Consider the following 22753-nt stretch of genomic DNA (forward strand, 5'->3'; position numbering starts at 1 on the left):
AGATGGCGCCATTATACTATTCTAGTTAATGTCTCCATTTAGCGCCATTACGTGCAGTGACAAAACGCTGAAACTGGTAGACAAATTACCAACAGCTGATTTCGACGAACAGTTTGAGCGTTTTATTTGATCTTATGCTAGTAACTATCGCATAAAAAGCAACAAAATTATTAGAGTTAAATGTTTTTGAAATTTACTACTTAAGTATGATACAAAATTGTAAACGTAGAAATGTAATTTATATAATCCTGACTAAAAAATAATTTATTCTTCCGTAATTATGAGTTTTCCTCCATATCGCACATTTCTTCAAACGGACATTCTTCTTTATGGTCAGGATATAACGCTTTCATAATAGACAATGGACATGGCACATGTAAAGGACATCCTGACAGATACAGTGGCCGTTCTTGATGCATGAAAAGCACACTAAGGCCGCTAGATGAACAACTGAAATAAAAACAAGCATAATAACTATGTATGCATAAACCGCCAACGAAAATATAGCACAAATCTTCAGAGGGGGGTGCGGGATGAACCCACTTAGGTATATGTATAGTAGGTGTATACGTTTTGGGCACATATAACGAATACTAATTGATAATTACTTATACAAAACAAATGCTATATTAGATGCAAATGAATCAATGACACCAGTTTTCCAAGCTCTGTCATCTGCATATAGATCATAAAGGTTGTGAGACAAATGATGATCATCCCTAGCAACTCCTGCAGCAGCCAACAACTTTAAGATGGTGCCTGAATGAGTAAAATATGCTGATACTAATGGTCCATCGTCCGCTCTGTAAACAAAAAGATTGTGATCTCATGCCATTCATTATTTTGTAACCACATGCCCATGTGAACTTACTTGAAAAAGTCAAACATATCCCTTAATGCAATGCATGCTTGTTCATAACTCAATTTGTACCCATATCCATCAACCCAGTATTTTCTCATGTCCTCAGCATACTCAAGTATCTGAAAGATCGAACATTTTCGACACTATGTCATTAAAATAATATCATGAAACTCCAGGCTCACCTTAAATTCGTTCAATGTGAACATTCTACACCAAGGGGATTCCATATTTGGTAGCCATGCAGTTTCAAAACTGCACGCCATGTACATCAAGTGGGCAACTTCTAAAATATTTTTTATTTATATACTGTATAGTTTACGTTTTCGTACCCCATTAATTACTTTCAACTAACCATGATCAATTTGATAACCAATACGTTCAGAAACATCCCTCAGCATTCCAGTGTAAGTTTCACTCTTCAAAAATTGTTTCTCTTCCTCTTGTGCTTCTGGATTATTGTCTACATCGCGCAACCAACGCTCACAGAGTTTGTAAAACTAGAAACTTGAAATAAAATAATTAAGTACAGAAAATAAGGTAGTAACTTAATTGGCTGGTAATATAATTACTCGTAAAACGGGGTCTTTGTGTTCTGCCTCTGGGTACCAGACTTTATAACTGTTATGTCTACCAAATAGACCAGTGGCAAAGTTCTTTGCACTCTCCTCTGTTCGTTGAGTGGCAGTGTATTTAAACTAAAATTTAATTCATTGTAGTTCAGGAACATAAATTTGCCCATAGATGGATGCAAAAAATATGTGTTTCTTTACCCTGTAAGTTTTATTACTATATATTTCTGGCATAAGAGATGAAAACCTAGACTGATATCTTTCTGCGAGATCGATCATCTCGTTTCCACCTTCGTCTGCTAATCTCATGATATCATTTTCAGTGAAAGTAATTTTCCAATCCTTTAATAAATCGATATCTTCATCATTCAAAGTTGTTTCCCCCTTCTGATAATTATCTAAAATATTCTGTTGCAATTTTGGCAACATCTCAATCATGGGTAGCACATATTTTTGACCAGGATACCTCGTACCATGTCTTACAACTAGCCATATCTTTTTTGGAGTACAACCTGAAAGGAAAATAATAGAATGTGATTTACAAAAGTACTATCATTAGACTTGCTATCTATAAAATATATTTCAATATATTGTTTTATTTACCTGAATATTCAAGAACAGAATCATCATAGTTAGCAATAAATCTGTACGGCGTTTTTGTTGCTAACTTGCATCTATAATGTCCACTATACAAAAAGCAATTGTGTGCAGAGGAAATTAATACGCGTATGTAAAGTAATAAAAATATTTGTATAATCGTTTTCTGCATCATGTTCATAAATACTTATCTAAAACATATTAAAAGTTTAAAAATTTAAAAATGGTCACAAGTAAACAATAACTGTAATATGAACAACTTACTTTATTGTAATCCTTTCTTATAGTTTTTTATTTAACTTTGTCCTATGTCGAAACTAACAAATGTCGAAGAATATCAGGAAATGGCATCGAATGTTAATTTAAAAGAAGAATGCAATAAAAATACACCAATGACGATCCGTAAAGATTAAACGATCCAATGGTTAAGCTCTATCGGTATCTTCGTAATGATTGTGTATACTATGGCAATGATCGACACGTGCTGTTGAATATATACGTAAAGTAAATGGATCCTACTCCTGCACACCATCAGGTCGTAACTTGATCCATTAGCGAGGATCAGCGTGGAAATTTTCTATGCCCTAATTGGTTGGCGAGAGCACGAAATCATCACAACTATAATGAACCCTCGCTTATTATCGTTAGACAACCATTGTACAATTACAGTTATCCTTCAATCAAAAGATTTTTCTTCTTTCAATTCAAAAAGCTCTCTCGCTATTTCCTCTCTTTGTCATTGGTTGTGAGGACAGCATTGTTCAGCTATGAATGATCAGCCAATCAGAGCATAGCAATTGGCTGCACTCTGTTAATTTAAGAGCCTCGTTGCTCCCGAATGTGATTTTTGAATTGAGAGATTAGTGGAGGTCTTATTTTATCTCATAACCTCGCGCACTTTTGTTTGTAACAAGACAAAATTTGTTTATAAATACATGTATATTAGAAAACCATTTACTATTTTTACTTATGAGAATATTTTTTTATACCTGATGAATTTGAGGAGAAAGTAATTGCCATTGCTCGATTTGCAGACGATATAGACTTGTTTGTGCAAGGTATGTTTATGATGGACTGATATAAACAAAAAAGAATCTGAATAATGGTTAATTATTTTTTGTCTTAGATGGGAAAGAAAAGAAATATTGCACCACCAGCTGCTCCAATTCCTGGTCGTGTGAAAGTAGAAATTAAGGATGAATTGGGTAATAAAATGTAGCATTAATTATACTATTCTTAGTACAGTCTGAATTCATGCATTATTATACTATTTAATAAAGACTGTTTATCATTTTTAAATCATAATAAAAACAGATTTGTAGATTCTTTTGTTAATTGTGTAAGTAACATGAATTTCTAATCATTTTTCCCCAGGAGATAATGATGTGCTAGTTGCCAGAGATCGTTTAAAAGGAGCTCTGAGAGAGTTATTGCAACATAGTGATACAGGGTCGTCGGGAGATTCTAGTGAAGAAAGTTCTGCGCAAGATTATAAACATCAAATGAAGAAAATGTAATACTATTTATATATTATCAATTAATCTTAGTAATCAGTATAATGTATATCTAACTTGTACCAATAATCTATATAGGACAAAGCCAATAGGTTTTCAACAACCACGAAAAGTTAGACGCAGAAGACAAGTACCATTGGATACATCATTCCATCACACTTATGTAATGAAGTTATTTGACAGGAGCGTTGATTTGGCACAATTCCAAGAGGATACACCCCTTTATCCCATCTGCAGAGCTTGGATGGCTAATCAACCACGGAATCCTAATCTTGTTCCAAAGTTAGTAAATGAAAACAATGTTATCAGTAGTTGTCTACTATGTAATGTTGTAATCTTTTAAATCACATAATTGTTGAGACAAGGAATTCAAAGAAATTAATTTCATATCTTCCTTTTTAGAGTACGTAGTCCAAGCCCAGAGATAGTTAATGAAGTTAATATCAGTAATAATATTCTAGACACCAATGGAGATGTTCGTGATGTTTATTATTTGCCTCCTCCATTGCCTTGTGAGGAAGCAATACCAAGAAATCGTATACCTTCGCCGATATCTAGAGAGAAAGAAGAGTTGAATTTGGATTATGTAAGATGCTCAGATAAATTTATGTAATTCGTTCTCTTAATATGGGGGAGGGAGCGAAATTATAATAAATGTACAATCATAATAAATATATATTTATGTGTTCCAGGATGGACAATGTCTGAAATCTCGGGAAACATTGTTAAGAGAGCACAGAACACATTGGAATGCTGTACGTAAGAAATGGTATCAACAAGCTCACAAGAATGAACAACGTTTTGTACAAAGTGCAAATATACTGAACACTATTTACAAAAGGTGCGGTATCAAAAATGCAATAAAATATTTAATTTTTTATTGGGATGTAAAAACATCATCAGATTAAACATCCTGTTGTGAGATGTATTTTATTATAAAAAGAAAAAAAAAAACATTTCTGTTTCAGGGCACAATCAGAATTCGAGTAGCCCACTCGTGACAGCATTGATACTGTCAGTTTCCCAAAATCTGTATTTGGTCGGCATGGAACGTACTTGTAGTTTTTCTACACACGGTTTATTTTATATTCTTAATTATGTCTGCTGTATTGTTACTTGTAGAAATATATCTTTTTATTACAATATAATTAAATATAGCGCAATGATATTTTAAGTTGCGTAGTAAAGAAATCACATGGCAAGTAGAATATTGATATGATTCAAGTGGAAAGGTCGAACAATCATTACATAAAACTCTATCAATAATTGTCAAGATATTGCATTATGTAGGAGGATATCGAAGAAATTACAAAATTCAATATCTCCAATTAGTTTAACAAATTTCGAGGTAAAATTATATTAAAATTTTGCACGAGACGATGAGTAGCAAGAACCTCTCTAATTAAAACTGCTTATGAACCTAGCCAAAGCTGAATTTACACATTTTCAAATATTATCTTTTCCGCATATGGTTTTTCTCTCGATTCATAAAAATTGATTATGTTATTAATCCTTTAGTGAAGTTCTATAATTTTCTAAGGATACCTTAATTCAGTCGAGAACCAAACATATACTTCTTCCCTGTAGGCTAGGAACTTCAATATTCCTGTAACTAATCTATATTTATATAGAATATACAACCAACCATTTTAATATGTCAAAATTAAAAGAATAAAACTAATAATAAAAGCTGAAGCTTTTATTTCTATAAATTGAATTTTATTCAAAACAGCACTGACTCAACAGACATATGCTTTAGTTAAATCTATATCCATTTAGAGAACAATTTATTTTCCTTGGGTATTTATTATTAATGGAGATAAACAATTATGATTCTATAGGGAAAGACTCAGGATGCAACAATTTTTGCTATAATTATGTACAATTATGTTTGATTCTCGATACCAATTGCGATTCTCTAACAACAAATCTGTAATAAATATTCTGATGAAATTATTTATCTATGATGGATATACTATAAAGAATAAATAACAAATTTTTATTACGTTACTGTTATCCTTAATGAATTGAAACGCTACTTACAACTATTTTTATCACGGGTATAAAGAGGAACTTGGAATAGGTTTCCATAGCCCGAATACTAAGAGAGGCAGTTTTTAGCATACTATTACATAGAATTCAGATATAAATTCTTTAAATGTTACTTTATTTTGGTACTAAAAACTTCAAAAATGAAAATTTAATGCCAAGTGAAAAGGACAAAACGAATAACTGTTGAAGGCTTGAGAATTACAAGCTTTTTATTTTAAGTATTGACAGTCGCAACTTACAGCACGCACTTTCAACAAGATGAATTTTTATTCAATCGATAATGGGTCAAATATAATCATAGACTCGAAGAAAAATGTTCCGACATATTCCGCCAGAGTGATTGTAATTTTCAAGACTTCTTATCGTTACGTACCATGATCCTCGTATACTACTAAAGTGTTCCTTTCATATAAAATGTAGCTAAGAAATAAATAACATAAGTTAAATTATTTACTTTCATAGTTAATATTGTATACGATCTTCACCATTTGATCTGTATGCTGTACTACTATTTCCCGCTGTAACAAATACCTGTTGCATGCAACAGTTTTATATCTCAATGCACAACGTCCAAAAATGATTCTTATCAGAAGAACGTTCTTCGACTTCCCTCAACCAAAAAGGAGATACTATGTGTCTAGTTACTTCGCAGTTGAGGGTGCAACCTACTTTTTCTGTAGCAAGAACCACTGTCGAATGATGCACATTACGAGACGTAGGAAATGTTTTGTATTCGACAGTCTCGACATTGCGCGGCCGGAAGATTTCTCGTGGTCGTGGAAGTACAACTTGATCGAATTTCATTAAAGACTATTGCACATCGTATAGTTCATTTGTCTGTAAGGGACAGTTCCAACACTTGCCGGAACGTTTCTTCTTCCAGCAACCGGCGCTGTTCTTCCTCAAGTTGTTGCTGCTCGGACAATCTCAACGCTATTCTCAGCTGTTCTGCCGTGTCTTCGAGCGCATCAGGATCCTCCGTGTCACTGGTCCTGTTCGTGTTACTCCGACCGCTCGCACATGAAGCAGCATTCTCCTGATACAGCGTCAGGCTTGCTTGAATAGCTCTGCATTAAACAAGAAATAGAGTCTTTATCGTAATTCGTTAGAGAATAGTTTCTAAACACTGTCATTCTAGGCACGTCGGTGCGTACAAAAGTTCTAGGCTCTGGCTAAGCGCACGAAAAAAATGGGGTATCTAAACAAAATCAGAGAACTATTTCTCTTCTAACGCGCGCCGATCGTCTTCTTGCATTTCATGCAAGAATGTGTGCTTGTGGAGAAGTTTTATCTAAATGAGGGCTAAGAAAATACATTTTTGAAACTTTCTTCAAATGATCGTGTGAGGTTAAATCAACATTTGTAACAGGTATCCTTCACCCACCTTCCTGAATATGAATTGTCGGGCAAGAAAAGAACACATGCAAAATAAATTATATGGAAATTTTCAAATAAAACCAAGGTGTCCGAAACGACATTCCCTGGTGCAAACTTTTTCTCGTACCTTTGAAGCTGCCTTTCCTCTTCCGCAGTCATATTGGGCGTTGTTGGCCGGGATGGTTTCTGGGCTCTTAAAGCTTCCCATATGTCGACCTTATTTGAATTAATTAAGGTATTAGAGTGCATCCGTATGAAAATATATTGATGAAAAATGAATTTCGTATACCTCGTCGCGTTCACTTCCAGCTTCCAATAAACTTTGTTGTATAGCGAATTGTAACAAATCATCTTCCTCTTCGATACTAAATTGCGTTCGAACTTCAGCACCTGTGCAAAAATTATAAATTTAATTATGTAGAATATTTTTCAAATCTATACTGAAAAGGTTGAACCAGTAATATATAAATCTTCAAAACCCCTATTAACGCCCTCAGCAGTCATAAGATTATGTTCTATTTACCTAGTTTTACGTATCCCATTGGAGCCTCAAAACAAGTGTCATCAACTAAACACGTCATGGTATTAGTTTCTTGTAAATGACCTACATGAGGTACTTCCTGATCCATACCAAAAATATTTCCAAACGTAATTCTTGCGTTTAGTATGTGAAACAGAGGAATTTCTATAATGCACAATACAATTCAATCCTGTACATTGCTATTTATATAGAAAATAATTATTCGCATAACTTGAAACTTACCAATTTTAACAGGAAATCCAGCTGGTAATTGCATCTGAATAAAATCCTTTAATTTAGCAAAATGTGAACTAGATATTGCCATTAGATCGACAATTGGCATAATTTGTTCTTGAAGACTAAGTGGATATGCTTCACTAAGCCATAAAGTTGCCTATACGTACATTCCATCAATAAGTTATAAATTACGATTATGTTTTTGTACAAAAATCTCTTTCAAATACCTTGAACTTTTGAATTTTAGTATTAACTTCCTTTGGTCTGCCTATATCCCTTCCATTTAGATCAACATCTGGATCAAAATATTCCTCAGCTGTAATGTTAGATGGATTTCCAACATTATTGTATTCTTCCTATAATAAATAATTTGATAAATTAACAACTAAAACCTGTAAAATGTACATAATATTAAGAAAAAAATAGTTACACTAGTAGTTGCGTTAAGACAATTCTCTTGCTGTTCCGCTATGCCAAGAAAAGATTGCAAAGGCGTACGAGGAGCGCGAGCCCTTACTTTATCCGACTCTGATAAATGCTCTAATCGTGTCTTGGTTATTAACTCTACGTTACTAGCACTAAAAACCTTACAGTCATGTCCATTTATTATTTCAGTTTTATCTGATCGCCATCCCCATAAGCCAGCCTTATTCCTAATTAAACAAAATTAGTATTATCATAAGTGGACGCAAATAACGATAAAAAAATTTAATATAATACAAGTTACCGTTCGAAACTGATTTTATCCGTATCTATGTTTGTAGTAACTATAGGATTTGTAAGGCGAGCTAGTACACATTCATCAGTGGGTTCCATTAGTTGTATATTATCAACATCGATTAATTTCAAGTGTTCAACGTACACCTTTCTCGTTTCATGATCTACTTCCATCATTGTTGCCCCATCATCTGTAGGAAGAAAAGTTCTATTCTTACATTGATAGAATCATGTATTATGAAATGATTACCGAAACAATTATTCTACAATGTGGTACAGACTAATTATATTCTGCTTTACTACTACTAATTATGAAAGTTCTAATAATTTTTTCTTAAATAATTCCATTGAATTTACGTATAAATAAATATTAAAAACAGATACTTATATACTTATGTAGCAATACAGATGTAGTATCTTTAGCTTATGGGACATACACTTACCAGACGAAGCTTCAGTTTATTGTATCAAAAGGTTTGAAAAATAATAAAACAAAAATAAAACTAATAACGGATAGAGAGAAGAATAAATATGTATATAACAAAACATTGCATCTACATGAAAAGAAATATTTTCTAAAATCCTGTACACCACATTAATTGTAAGAATATTTCTGTCACCTGACTCATGTCCCACCATACTGAACACATAACTCCGTTCACATCTAATTGCCACAGGTACATTTGATGCAGCTTGCATTTAATATATACAATTAAAGGACAAATAAAAGAAACTACTATTAATATAAAAGGAAAAACGCTCAAAGAACCTGAAGATCAAAAGAGTCTGTACAAGTGTCAATGTCCATGCAAAGTAATGACTGTGAATACTCACTTTGTCCTTTGAAAACATAACTACGATTTCCGCGTTGCCAGTTGACGTGATCGAATCCCAGTAATGTTGTATCAATCCTTACATTACTGCCTTGTTTGTATACTTTGTATGTATCACTAGGACACATTCTGGAGGCAAGAGGAACTAGTAACAAAAGTAATGTTAGTATAATGTTAATAATGATTACAATACTGATGCTATAAATTATTTAAATTACCCCAACTAGTGAATTCCCATTTCATTTCTACATAAAAATCAGGAGCCTGAAAACATTTGATTTTGGTTTAGATTTGTCAAAATATATCTATTCTTTCTGCTTTTGTCTAAGTAACCCACTTGTTTAAGTTTGTGAAGTAGTTCTGGAATACCCGCTACTCGATTGCAATATCTTTGATAATCCCTACGTGCTAGCACCATCTGCAGTAGTGCAGGATTTCCTGTTCCAACTGCTTCTTGCACCACTACAAATAATAATATCCAATTAATATGTACATTAATGCATAATATAACGTGCTTTGTTTGTTTAAAGATAGAACATTTAAAAATACAAAAAGGTAAACATTTACCAGTCCATCCTTGATTATTTTCTGTGTTAACATTAGCTTCATGGTGTAACAATACTCCAACACATTCAATGTGACCCAAAGTAACAGCTAACATCAATGCTGTTCTTCCTCTGTTGTCAAGTTTTTCTATATCATGCTGCAAAATTTTTCAATTGGAAGAATTAAATATAAATTGTTATTATTATCTTTTTAATGTACTTATAAACTACAGTGACAAACATTACGTGAGACATAATTGTTTTATACTTCTAGATATTAGAAAATCTTCACTCATTTTATTGCCAAGATAAATAAAACTATAATACTTTTATGAGCTTTATCAGGAGAGATAAACTTTTATTGCATACTGAAGTATCGCATTTATGGAAATCGAACATTAACAAGCTTTCTCAATTGATATGTTAATCTAAGAAGATTTAAAAGTTGAATAGTTTCAAAACACAAAATAATTTTATGGGCTGCATCAAATTGTTGGATAACATTCAAAGCATATCGAAAGTTATATACGAGTGAACATCTATGGTTTCCCACACACATGAGGCTTCACTCATAAAGCTACTTTGACAGTGTACAAAAAGTTGCATTTAAATCAATATATGTATAGTGAGTAATTAATTCGGAGAGATCAAACTGAGATCCCTTCCTTTTCATGAATTCATATGAACATATGAACATATAAACATAAAATAATGTAGCTGTGCAACATCAACCTCATTCAAATGCAACAGTTCGCATTGAAATTCTAAACGATACATACGCAAAATAATTAATCACGCGTTATTAAAGATTATTTCCAATGCGTTTCCACCCTATTATTATACAACTATCTGAATGCCTCCAGAGGGAAAGGAGACTCGAGACAAATGTCATTTATCACGTTCGTTTACAAAAGAACTCGCAATCGATAAACACTTGGGTTCTTCGGCTTTTATGATCACAACTGTACAACAACGAGTATGTGTCGCGGTAATATTGAAAGCGATTTATTAGTCGGTTGATATTTTTTTCTACAAACCAGCTTCGAAGACAGCTCCACTTCTAGTTCTACATAGCTGTTATTCCATACGAGCCAGTGCAGCGGATAATTCTTTTGAATTGTGTCTGTATTCACCATTTCTATGGGGTCCTTTTTAACGCTGACATAAAACACCAGTAACTTACATGAAATTCCACGATTCAAGCACGCGACATAGAATTTTGTCGGGTGAATACATGACACCGAGAGACGGATGGGTACGTAGCGAGAGTGAGTAAATGATCATTACTCATCGACCGGGTAGAACAGCTAGATAAGAAACTCAAAAGCGACAGAAGAATGCATTAAGCAGCATTAAGTGACGAAAGCAAATGTTGCAAGTTGCAAGTGGCGCTTATATAGGTGCTACCCGGTAAACGTTCCTAAAACGATTAAAATTTATTCGCCAATAAAAAGCAACTCTACACGTACTATAGAAAGTACGTGAGAGTATTCGCGCCTGAGTTTTCGGTTTCGGTGCGCATGTAGCGGTAGGCTCGACGCGCCATCTAGAATAACTAGGTTAAGATAAATGTAACTAGGTTAAAGTAAAATATAACTAGTCATTAGTATAGTTAGTTTTAAGCCCTTAGGTTAAGTTAGTTGTACTCTACGCCTAAGATAAAAGCGCCGTCGACGTGGGTGTCCACATAGAAAAAACATTCTCATTCTTCCTACAACCGCCCACGCATTAAGATCTAATAAAGCCTGCTTCACACTCCGACCTCGTGTCTAGTTATTTCCGAGTGTGCGCACTGAACCACGGCAGAGAATAGTCCCACACGCATGGTATAGTGCTGCCATCAAGTCAATTAACAATAAAATATCTAACCGCATCGGAACCGCGTGAACATTCAAAAATTTATATATTCTCTCTATTAATATCCATTCGTGCGCAACACAAAAAATTCGACAGAGATATTGTGATTATTGATAATGGAACCTAGGTTTTATGTGTATAACATTTATTTCTAAAGTTTTCTGTACAATTTCCGATAATTATTTAATAAATCAATTGACACGATTTGTCATCTTTCTAGTCGCACCGTTTTTATACAGGGTCTGCCATATCTACGTTTGGCTTCGTCAATGAAAGCATTCTCCATTTGTCTTACAATTTCATTAAAAAATAAATTCGAAAAATGTGAATGTAGTAACGACTTAAATTCAAATGATAAGGAAAAGTCAATTACACACGTTTGTGCATTATTTTTTAATCCTGGGCTGAATATCCACAAAGTATTCAAATGATTAAATAATTTACCGTCGGTACATTCAGCTTTTACTAAACGTGGCCGAACTGTAGTTACTTTGGAAGTGTAGCTTTCTTTTATTGGCGGGAATCCTATGACTAGATTAGCTTTAAGACTGTCACTGTCATTTGATATAACGTCAGACTTTTTACAAAACGGTACAAAGTCTTTATAATTTCTCACGTCTGCTACAACTTCGTATATTTGTTCCATTGAAAATCTGTACATAAAAAGACTACCAATTAGTACATATTTTTATTTTCTTAGAATAGGATTATTAATGTTACATTTTTAAAAACATACCCTATTAATTTACGTCCTTCATATTCCTTTAATTTCGAAGTGTCAGCCATATACTTCCTTTCTACACATTGTTTATTAAAATTATTTCTGCTTTGAAGCATGAAATTTTCAAATAATGCAACTCCCCTGGAAAAAATTTTGATTAATTTTTCTTATGCTCAGTTTATACAATTCATCGATTCATTTTAGATGAATGAATGAATGAATCGCATCGTATGATATTTAAAGGACATAATGAAAACCGACCTTGATCATTCTTTGAGTGTACAATCTTATATTCAAACAAACAATGGTGATATTTCAATAATAATACGAGTTACTAAAACACAATACATAAAACAATAAAAATTGAAAAATATATAAATTAAAAATGAGTATTATTTAGATTAAATAAAAACGATTCTCATCATGGAGTAACAGAATCTCATAAAACGTTTTTCCCGGACTAGGTTATGTCACTCTTTTATTCTAATTTTCATTGTTAATAATATATTGTCATTATAATTATAAATATTTAATCTAAGTAGTATAAGCTCTGTAACTTTTAAATCATAATGTAATAATCTTATAAAATTACTAAATGACATTGAATATAACCTATACATACAAATGACAAAGCTGTTCATAAAAATTAAATTTGCAATAGCGTACACTTAAAATATATTACCTATGCATGATGTTTAAATATATTGTTAAATTCACTATAATATAATAATAAATTTCTAATTCAAACTATGTCTCCACCTACTACATGATAATCCTTGATCGTTATAAATATCCACTAGTACACTTCATTGTTTTCAGACTAGTACGTAATTCTAAATATTTTGTTCATTACTCTTCTATTTGATAACGTATTTACATTGAGATATATAGATATCGACTTATAAAATCACGCGAAGGATAAGGAAGTGCGTAGATGCTATATTGATACATCTCATACTGAGAGTCCGATTAAAAATAATATATCTTTATAGCTAAACGTCAAATGGTAGCGTACAATGTCTATAAGGCATAATTTTTGAACCATGAAAATAATACTCGTATGTATTTAGCAATATTCCAAATATTAATAGAATTTCTGAACATTTTATAACATCAAGTTTTAGTAAAATAGAAATAAGTTTTATATTTGTTTGCGCAATCAAACTGTGCGACTTCGCGCATTTTTCAACACCAAAGTAATATGTATTTGACAGCGATTTTGGATTCACATATCCATACATACGTAGTACACACGAATACAAACATATGTTAATATTTCTGTGTATGTGTGTAGGTGGAATATAGCAAAGGGGAAGCGTAGCAGCAGAGTTGGTACACATTCACGTGCAAACTTACATAACACAGGTACCGCAAACGCCTCCACATCAATTCATATTTTAAAAAATGGCTGGCATCACCCCGCAGGCTTGCAGAAATGTATTTCGGCAAGTAAGTACTTGAACAATTAGTTAACAATGAAACTTTTATAGTATAATGTGGTTTTTCGTATTATTACAAAAGGTTGTGCAAGTAGTCGGTAACGATTTAATTCTAATGCGTTCTGCAACTAATGTCAGATCAATAGATTTTTTGTTTGTACGATTTGACATTTCTGTAGAAATGTTCACGATATATGCGTACACTATAATTGAACAGTATTCTTATTTTATATCCTAGTGTCAAATATTATTTATTAATTCCCTGTATGCAGTAATGCAAGTGTAATAAACACAACCAATTATAATTATATAATTGCTGCCACTCGTTTTATTTATAAATGATGTTTTCCAATGGATATATATAAAATAATCAACTACGCTTAAATTTGATTTTCTTAATATAAATTTTGTGTTTGTTATTTTAGGTTAGAGGTTTACATACCTCTTCTAACCAAAATGCAGCAGCCAGATTGAAGACCTTTTCTGTTTATCGTTGGAATCCAGATAAACCTGATGAAAAACCACGTATGCAAGATTATAAAGTAGACTTAAATAGGTAAGTTTAGCAATAAAAATAATACTGTTATTTCGTTATTTATATTTAATTCGTGTAATTTAAAAGAAATATTATTTTAGTTGTGGACCTATGGTTTTGGATGCACTAATTAAAATAAAAAATGAGATGGATCCAACTTTAACTTTTCGTCGTTCTTGCCGTGAAGGCATTTGTGGTTCTTGTGCTATGAATATTGGTGGCATAAACACTTTGGCATGTATTAGGTAATTGAAAAATATTTTTACATTCTTTTATTACAACAAATATAAAATTGAAAATAAAATGTGAATAATATATGTGATTCTTTCAGCAAAATTGATACCAATTTAGGTTCAAGTAGCAAGATCTATCCTTTACCACATATGTACATAGTAAAAGACTTAGTCCCCGACCTGACTAATTTTTACAATCAGTATAAAAGTATACAGCCATGGTTACAACGTGGTGATGGAAAAGAAGCTGGCTCCAAGCAATACTTGCAAAGCGTTGACGATCGTAAAAAATTGGTACTTTACATTTAACTGTAGTGAAATCTTGAGACCCTACTAAATTATAACTGATCATCTTTTTATAACATAGGATGGTCTCTATGAATGCATATTATGTGCTTGCTGTAGCACTTCTTGTCCATCGTACTGGTGGAATGGTGATAAATACTTAGGACCTGCTGTACTTATGCAAGCCTATAGGTGGATCATTGATTCACGAGATACTCAGGCAAAAGAACGTCTGTCGAAATTGCAAGATCCGTTTTCAGTGTACCGTTGTCACACTATTATGAATTGTACTCGCACTTGTCCAAAGGTAGGCATCTTTATAATATTATATAATTTATTGAATTCAAGCTACTATGTTACTACTATGTTTTTTGTAATAGGGATTGAATCCTGGAAAGGCGATTGCGGAAATAAAGAAACTGTTAGCCAACATTAGTGAGAAACAAAAACCAGGTCTTGATGCTGCTGTATAAGTAAGTAGAAAGAGTAAAAACGATTAGTAAAACATGTGCATCTTTTGCTTAATATGACTATTTATAAACGTACGTTTTACCAAATAATCATGTCTGAAAGATTTATTTGAAATATTTGGTAAAACAGCATAAGTAAACATTGAAAGAATTTTTTATGTAATAAATAATATATTTCAATTAATTCTATTGTCTTTTACTGTAAATAAAACACTCCCGATAAAATAGATGGGTATTTATATTTTTATTTGGAACTATTTATTTTATGTACATTAATACATAGAAGAAAATATCTCAAAATCCGACGAATAAATGTAATATAATATACTACATATTTGTATATTCTCATGACAACTTGTATTAATATGAGCTTGCTGAAATAATTAACAATTTTCCAATGAGCAAAATTGTTTTAGATATGTATTCATTTGTTTCCTTAGACTAAGAAAGTAAGTGTGCTGGTTATATGAATAAAATTTTTAGTATCATCAAAAATATATGGATACAATATATGAATACTAAAAACTCGTGCATATAGTAGACAATAAAATGGTAGGAAACCATGCGATCGTAAAGTACGTTAAACAACAAGTAGTAATATTTTAATATTTTCAAAATGCAATGTTTGCTCATGGAACACGTAGAACTCATGATATGCACAATTGAAAACTATCTACAACTTGTTTAACATTTTTAAAGATTATATATGTTTCAATGAGATTTACGGCTCTGCAGCCATCCTGCTTCTAGCTGTTTCCCTTGATCGATTGTGTACTTCTGCCGTTCGCGAAGTTATACCAAATATGTCTTCATGATAACGATTTTCATCCTTCGAAGAAAAACGAGAAAAAGATGAAACAATTTGAATTTATTGTTTAAACGATAAACAGCGATACAACTTACACGTAGAGACAGCATGTATGCTTCGACTTGTTTGTCTGTCATTTCACTGTGCGTTTGTATAATTTGCTTCAAAATTTGATAAACATCTTCTGCCATTGTGCAATCACCGCATACATAGAAATGACCACGTTCGTTCATCAACATATCATGAATCTGTCGTGCTTCCGTTTGAATCAAATCTTGCACATATGTCTATAAAAAACAATAATGAAATATTAGGCATTGATAATAATTAAAACATCAAAGATCTATCATACCTTCTTTAATCCGGGTTCTCGAGAAAGGGCTAAAAAGACCTTATCTAAAACTCCAGCCTTTATCATTTCTTTCTTTTCGTCTCTATATAAATCTAAGCTCTCCCTTCGACAACCAAAAAATAGCCAGACTTTTCCATACTCAAGATCTGTAAGTTTTTAGTTATGTTTAAGGTACAATTAATTTGACACCGATGAATAGAAAGAAGTACCTGGATGACGTTTCATTTCTGCGAGTCTATGACTCCAGAAACCGCGGAAAGGTGCGATTCCAGTTCCTGGTCCGACTAGTATCATAGGAGCTTTCGGTTCAGATGGCATATAAAAATTAGGCGCGCTAAATACAAATAAAATATATTAATGTTCTTATTAAATGACAATATGTAACTTCAAGCGACCTAGATAGGGATTTACCTGCGTACAAACACATACAGGGGTTCTCCATCCGATACCTCCCGTAAATAATTAGAACAGACACCGTAATGGACTGGACCAAATCCACCTTGCGTTTTATATTGTACAACGGCGACAGTTAGATGTATTTGTCCCTGATGCACATCAGGTGAAGAGGAAATACTGTAAAATCTTGGTTGCAAAGGTGTTAAATGAAGAAGCAATAATGGTGCAAAAGGTTTTACAGATGGGAATTCATCTAGCACTTCTACTAAATTAGGAAATTTCCAATGCCTCCAGTCCTCATACGCTGCTGAGTCCTATGTAGATAAAAAAATGTTTTAACATTATTCCGAATTTTGAACATTTCTTAATGTGATTGTAATGAGATATTTACGGAAGACAAAAGATTCAGTTGAGCTTGTTCCTTTACGTTGGTAGCTATTGATGCGAAGTATCTGAGAAGATTTGGTGTTGGTGGTGTTGTAATATCCAAAAATCTTGTTAGTAACATTCTCAGGCTATTAGGTAAATATCTATCGTGTGGTACCCATCGTTTTTCAATACCTAAATGAGCCAAACAATAAGTGTAATTAAAATCACGAAGAAATATGAATTTTACGAGGCCAGAAATAATCATACAAACCATTAGGCGTGTGAGATTGTTTTTGCATTTGCAATTCAATTGGTGTATCTGGGTCAAACGGGGTCTGTACGCGTTTTAAAATTCCTTCCACAAGTTCCGACCTGTTGCTCGCAAACACTCCCAAATGATCGCCAGGTTTGTATAATATTTCCATGCTTGCAATGTCATCTAATTCCAAAAGCAACGTTGTCCCGCTGTAAAGACAAAATGACACGAAGTTACAATGTATTGTAGTTTTTTTAATTTATTTACTGTATATGTATAATCACCTTGTTGTGTCACGACATAAATTGGTTTTCGCATACATATTACAAGTAGTGACATTTCTGTTATGACACTTGCTTAATGCTGAAACGACATATTTCATTTATTTACAAAACTTTAATCGATGGAATTTACGTAGTAGTTGCACTAAATATACTGAAATGTTCACCTTTCGTAATCGGTTGAGGATCGGCTTCTACGAAGCGAACAGTTGCAGCGGTTAAAGCTTCTGATCCCATAGACAAAGCAACTTCTCTTAAAGTGTCATCATCGTCCAAGCAAAATGTTTCACAAGCAACCTAGTACACCAGATAAAATTTATAATAAATATGAAAATATTTTCATATTTTGAAGTACATATGTGACACTGATAAATAAAATATTAACAGCGAATGTATCAGCTGCCCAATTCCGGAAAGCCTGTTCCTGTCCGCACATTTCATCCCCTTGGGCTAATCGCAATAAACGTTCTCCACCTAATTCACCTAGTAAATTATCCACGTATCGTCCAAATGCACAGAAATTTGGATACGCCGATGATCCCAACGCAAAAACGGCAAATCTGCAGAAAAGTATTGTTCATTTAATACCTGATATCCGTGTTCTGATTTATCTATCTCATACCTAACATTGCTTAAGGGCCCGAAGGTATCTTCCGTTTGAGAGTCTGTAGTTGATCCGCGCATAGAATCCAGTCTATCCAATCTTTTAGTATTACTTACTTCTGTTTGGCTATTTGCCTTAATGAAGGATTTCGATGTAGCTAAACTGCAATTTCAACGTGATTACGAGTTGTAGTAAACGACGAAAAATCATTGAGGACCTTACCTTATTTTATTGCCGCTATTAATATATGCTTCGTTCATTTTCATTGCATACAAATTTTGAGCGAAAGCCTAAAAATTGAAGCATATAACATGGTATGTAACATACGTAATTAAGGGAATAGAGTTGTTTTATGGATTTGAATTACCTCGCCATTTTCTGGAGGGTCACCGTTCCCAAAAGTGGACGTTATCACCAACAATAGAGCTTCGTGTTCGATGTTGCTAATATCGTAATCCGACATGGACATTACCTGCAAATCGACAGCTTCAATAGTTTCCAGTACTTTAAAACTATTATAGAGGACAGTGTAAGAGGTACCTGGGAATGGAACGCGTGTCCCAGTAGTTCAGCGAGTTTTTCGGCGTACATCTGTGATGTTCCGGTCTCTGTAGCAAATAGCACTGTTGCTTTTATTCTTCGGGATAAAGCTCTTCCAAATAACTTTGACGTGAACTTCACAGCCCTAGAAATGTTTAAATTTTATTGTAATGAATAAGTTTTTAATTTAAATTATTATTCAATATTTTCAAGTAGTGTATTGCCTGGCAATCTGTTTAAAATGGAACTTTCGTCTTGGTTTCTTTGTTGTTGACTTTTTATCTCGACCCTTCTTCCAAATATGTGTTTTCCAAGCAGGATCCTAGAATTTTTTTATTAAATAATGTAACTAGATCTAGTGTGAAACACAGAATCGCTAATTTTATTGTAAGAACCTGAGCATCGTAAGATGGTTTCAAATGATACAGCGCCATTTCCTGATGGAAAACTGGTGTCGCTGATCCTGATATCGGTGGAACAATCCATAACCAATCGGCCGGACATCCGTTCCTCAATCGCATCTCGTTCTCATAATGTTTCATAAAAGACTCTGATGCCATGTGATGATCTACAATTGTCACATTTTTCATCTAAAAGAGATCTCAATTTATTATTATTTCTTGAAGGTTGCCTCAAGCTAATTGTAACATGCATGCCCTACTTGGAAACTGTGTAGCACAGCAACGTTAGCCTCTATCATAGCTTTGTCTTTCCATAACGATGTGGAGGTCCTTGTATCGAGTTCCATGTGCGTTGCTATGGTCTGCAAATAATGTTCAAATTATTAATATATACATATCGTAAGCAAAGTATTATAATTTTGTTAAAGATGAACCTCTAATAAATTATATCGTTGCACATCGCACAGGTCTCTAGCTCCAATTTCGGTGCTCATGTACCAGCCGTTGAACGGTGCGGCTGTGAACTCCAAGCCTCCGCAGTCGAAGACCATCCCTGAGACTGCAGGCACGGCGAACCATTTTAATCCTAGCTTCTCAAACCAATCATATCTGCAATGAACGATGAATTGGTTAATACTGATTTAGTGGGATATTCGTATCGATATTCATATGTAACACTTACGTAGGATGGCTCAGGGGAACTTCGAGGACCAGTTCACTCGGAATATCAAAGTAATCAGGGTCATGACCATTCGCAGATAATACCAATGGTAATATATCGAAGCGGGTGCGAGCACCCTTCCAACCCAATTTTATGCAGAGCTGTACAATGAGGTACGTAAATATTTATTATAATATATTACATGTAAAAAATGATTATATAATTTTTAATCAATGATATACAGTTGACGGTGAGTTTTTTAAGTATTCTCTCGTGTTCGTTTTATACAAACCTCTGTGAAATCTACATTTACTGGGTCACCAGTGATTGTACCATCTGGATTCTTATATCCGGCGTAACCAATCAATTGCTGATTCCAAACCCTGTAATCATGTTTTCCATCTGTGCGCTGCGGGAATATTGTTATCGCGGACCTGCAAATTTAGTCATTAAGGAATGGACAATCTTAAATCAAAGTAGTGTTATTGAAACCACCTGATATTTCCTTTATTCGTACTGTATTTGATGTGATTGCACAGAGCTTCGAACATACCACTGGTCGTAGTCACATAACGGCAATCAAACACCTGCAGGCGAGTTCATAAAATATCAATAAGGACGTGGAATACTTTGGCGAGGCACGATTACCCACTTGTAACTTTGACCATTGGATGCGGCCGATACATCTTGCAGCATTGCGCCATGCCAGTTTTGCTCCAAAAATTAATTCGGTTTCCGTTAATTGGTAAGTGCTGGTGGCTAGAACCTCCTTTGTCACGCAATCCCAACGAGATCGGTGAGCATCGCTGTTTAATCTGTAAATTAATTATTTTATAAATTCTTAAAGGCAAAAGACAGTGTGTGACGGAGGCAGCCGAAAGATAGTGGAACAAAACAAGAAGTGAGATACCCAGCTGGCTTTGAACTATTAGTTAGATTTGATCCAAGTCCATGAAGACTGTTGTGATCGACTCTCGACCTGTTTTAAATTCCCGGTACCTGTAGATTTCATACCTTCTGATGGAAGTAAAGTACTGCTCCAGGAAGTCTTTTGCATGCACGAGGATTTCTTCTCTGCTACGAGGTTCCGGTCCGTGCGTTGGCAACTGCATAACGCTACCAAGACACACTTGACCCGAACACAACGTTTTCTGAAAACGATGCGTTTCGATGTTAATGCAAAGCATTATAATTTAATAGAGTTCTCTAACAATATCACAGGCTATAAACTATTTATATGATTTTTTATAAATAATTATATTATTGTTTACAAGTAGTTATACTATTTGTTATAAGTAATAACATTTTTTTTTATGAGAAATTACAGTAGATTTTATAAGTTATATTGTCATCAATAATGAAGGTATTTATTGTAAATAATTAAATTCGTCTCATCGTATGTAATTATTAAATAAAAAATTTATTGCTCATAATCTGTGAACATGGCCCTATCAATTTTTCTCATTGGCGAAATTACTGTGACGTCGATATACTTTTAGAGATGATATCTTAAGGATGATCGAACGTCGCCGATGAAAGCACCGATACGAGCTGTGCTTTACGGCTCCATAATATCTTCGCCTTCGATTTTCTTGACTTCAGGATATCCAATTTCGTTGCGCCTCAAAATGAACGAAGCGTTCTCGCGTATTACGTCGTTATAATTTTGCAACTTTATCAAATAAATATTAAATACAATAAAATCTTCAAATTTTTTATTAGAATACATTTCTATCGAAATCTTTCCCGGACCAAATTTTTCGCGAGTATTAATACTATTAAATTATTTATATTTTGTATTCATGATTGCTTTACAGATTAGACTATAATTATACTATAATTTCATCAACTGGTACAATCTATACGGTCCTCAGATGTTTATTTTCATAAAAAGTCATAAGTATAATCTACAATTTTTTTTTATTTCCTTTTATTGTTCCAAATTCTATCCCCCTGCTGAAAAGTCAATGTTCCGATCAAAACTGTTTGGAAATTCGATCGGCCAGTTTGTTTTGAGCAATGTATTACATACACCCCTACATTCGTGCAACTAGTGACCCACCGAACGCACGCTCATTCTTCGATGAGTATTGACTCGGTCCACGTCAAATTCGCCCACTCGTAGTTTTGCGCCAACCCCCGCACTGTCATCTTATCTTCTAAATCTCATGAACACGAAAACCACCCGATTACAAACGATTTCGAATCGCGACAATGGATATGCAAAACGTTCCATTCTAATAGAAATCAAATCAAACGAATGTAGGGGGAATAAATGTACCGAGTTTACGAATGTTATATTTTCGCTACTCACCTCTGCATTTCTGGCGTGCAAAGAATCAAACGCTTCGGTCTTGTAAATGAGATTTCTCAGTTTAGTCGGCTTTCTTTGGCAGGCTCCAGTCTCGTGCTCCTTCATCTCGACGTCTTCTCGACTCGAGAACGCGCCCCTGACTCGTTGACAACTCTCACTGTTCACGTATATACCTTATCGCAGCGTGTAAAGGAGTGTTATAGAGAGAAAGAGAGACTGCGATCTGGGAAGAGAGGGGGGTAGGGATGGTCGCGGGATGAACGGGTGGAGAGGACAGCAGCCCCAGGAAACGAGATGTCACATGCGTCGTAGAGCTGTGCCATCGATTTACCGCCGAAATTTTCAACAATCGAAAATCTGGAATTGATCTACGACTTTGCTGAAGACGACTGCTCGGGCGTACGTGGA

At 33.9% G+C, this 22753-nt stretch overlaps 6 protein-coding genes across 7 annotated transcripts; 2 read left to right on the forward strand and 4 right to left on the reverse strand.

Annotated features, from left to right (window-relative positions):
- Positions 1–176: 176 nt before the first annotated feature.
- Positions 177–2571, reverse strand: LOC144474128 (multiple inositol polyphosphate phosphatase 1). Its single transcript, XM_078188688.1, has 9 exons — positions 2293–2571; positions 2035–2219; positions 1633–1943; positions 1432–1557; positions 1215–1359; positions 1045–1145; positions 872–981; positions 609–803; positions 177–450 (listed from the first exon to the last, which is right to left on the reverse strand). The coding sequence occupies exons 2-9, from the start codon at positions 2207–2209 to the stop codon at positions 279–281; spliced, it is 1335 nt and encodes a 444-aa protein (XP_078044814.1). The 5' UTR covers positions 2210–2219; positions 2293–2571; the 3' UTR covers positions 177–278.
- Positions 2572–2870: 299 nt separating this feature from the next.
- Positions 2871–5711, forward strand: Mip40 (Myb-interacting protein 40). The gene is made up of 7 exons (XM_078189503.1): positions 2871–3086; positions 3155–3233; positions 3403–3541; positions 3621–3824; positions 3945–4128; positions 4235–4383; positions 4511–5711. The coding sequence occupies exons 2-7, from the start codon at positions 3155–3157 to the stop codon at positions 4530–4532; spliced, it is 777 nt and encodes a 258-aa protein (XP_078045629.1). The 5' UTR covers positions 2871–3086; the 3' UTR covers positions 4533–5711.
- A 153-nt stretch (positions 5712–5864) lies between these two features.
- LOC144474550 (ankyrin repeat domain-containing protein 13D) lies at positions 5865–11168 on the reverse strand. 2 transcript variants are annotated; one of them, XM_078189500.1, is made up of 14 exons: positions 10861–11168; positions 9846–9981; positions 9616–9740; positions 9497–9542; positions 9280–9423; positions 9066–9137; positions 8456–8636; positions 8159–8381; positions 7956–8084; positions 7735–7885; positions 7495–7656; positions 7261–7361; positions 7099–7187; positions 5865–6661 (listed from the first exon to the last, which is right to left on the reverse strand). In XM_078189500.1, the coding sequence occupies exons 1-14, from the start codon at positions 10957–10959 to the stop codon at positions 6424–6426; spliced, it is 1896 nt and encodes a 631-aa protein (XP_078045626.1). In that variant the 5' UTR covers positions 10960–11168; the 3' UTR covers positions 5865–6423. The 2 variants fall into 2 exon arrangements, with proteins under 2 accessions (XP_078045626.1, XP_078045627.1); XM_078189501.1 differs by lacking the exon at positions 9066–9137.
- A 646-nt stretch (positions 11169–11814) lies between these two features.
- On the reverse strand, positions 11815–13643 carry LOC144474553 (coenzyme Q-binding protein COQ10 homolog B, mitochondrial). Its single transcript, XM_078189505.1, has 3 exons — positions 13084–13643; positions 12417–12542; positions 11815–12333 (listed from the first exon to the last, which is right to left on the reverse strand). Exons 1-3 carry the CDS (start codon positions 13089–13091, stop codon positions 11889–11891), a joined length of 579 nt encoding a protein of 192 aa, XP_078045631.1. The 5' UTR covers positions 13092–13643; the 3' UTR covers positions 11815–11888.
- A 52-nt stretch (positions 13644–13695) lies between these two features.
- Sdhb (Succinate dehydrogenase, subunit B (iron-sulfur)) lies at positions 13696–15547 on the forward strand. The gene is made up of 6 exons (XM_078189502.1): positions 13696–13850; positions 14266–14396; positions 14477–14620; positions 14707–14902; positions 14976–15200; positions 15274–15547. Exons 1-6 carry the CDS (start codon positions 13806–13808, stop codon positions 15364–15366), a joined length of 834 nt encoding a protein of 277 aa, XP_078045628.1. The 5' UTR covers positions 13696–13805; the 3' UTR covers positions 15367–15547.
- Positions 15548–15694: 147 nt separating this feature from the next.
- Nos (Nitric oxide synthase) lies at positions 15695–22476 on the reverse strand. The gene is made up of 24 exons (XM_078189499.1): positions 22346–22476; positions 21046–21182; positions 20684–20846; positions 20527–20618; positions 20324–20465; positions 20053–20192; positions 19805–19979; positions 19631–19732; positions 19365–19559; positions 19194–19291; positions 18970–19114; positions 18797–18901; positions 18652–18719; positions 18448–18591; positions 18211–18385; positions 17993–18122; positions 17829–17907; positions 17560–17753; positions 17311–17480; positions 16935–17233; positions 16733–16857; positions 16524–16669; positions 16267–16458; positions 15695–16192 (listed from the first exon to the last, which is right to left on the reverse strand). The coding sequence occupies exons 1-24, from the start codon at positions 22448–22450 to the stop codon at positions 16085–16087; spliced, it is 3429 nt and encodes a 1142-aa protein (XP_078045625.1). The 5' UTR covers positions 22451–22476; the 3' UTR covers positions 15695–16084.
- Positions 22477–22753: the final 277 nt, after the last annotated feature.

This window comes from Augochlora pura, chromosome 8, assembly GCF_028453695.1.
Source record: "Augochlora pura isolate Apur16 chromosome 8, APUR_v2.2.1, whole genome shotgun sequence".
Classification (NCBI taxonomy): Eukaryota; Metazoa; Arthropoda; class Insecta; order Hymenoptera; family Halictidae; genus Augochlora; species Augochlora pura.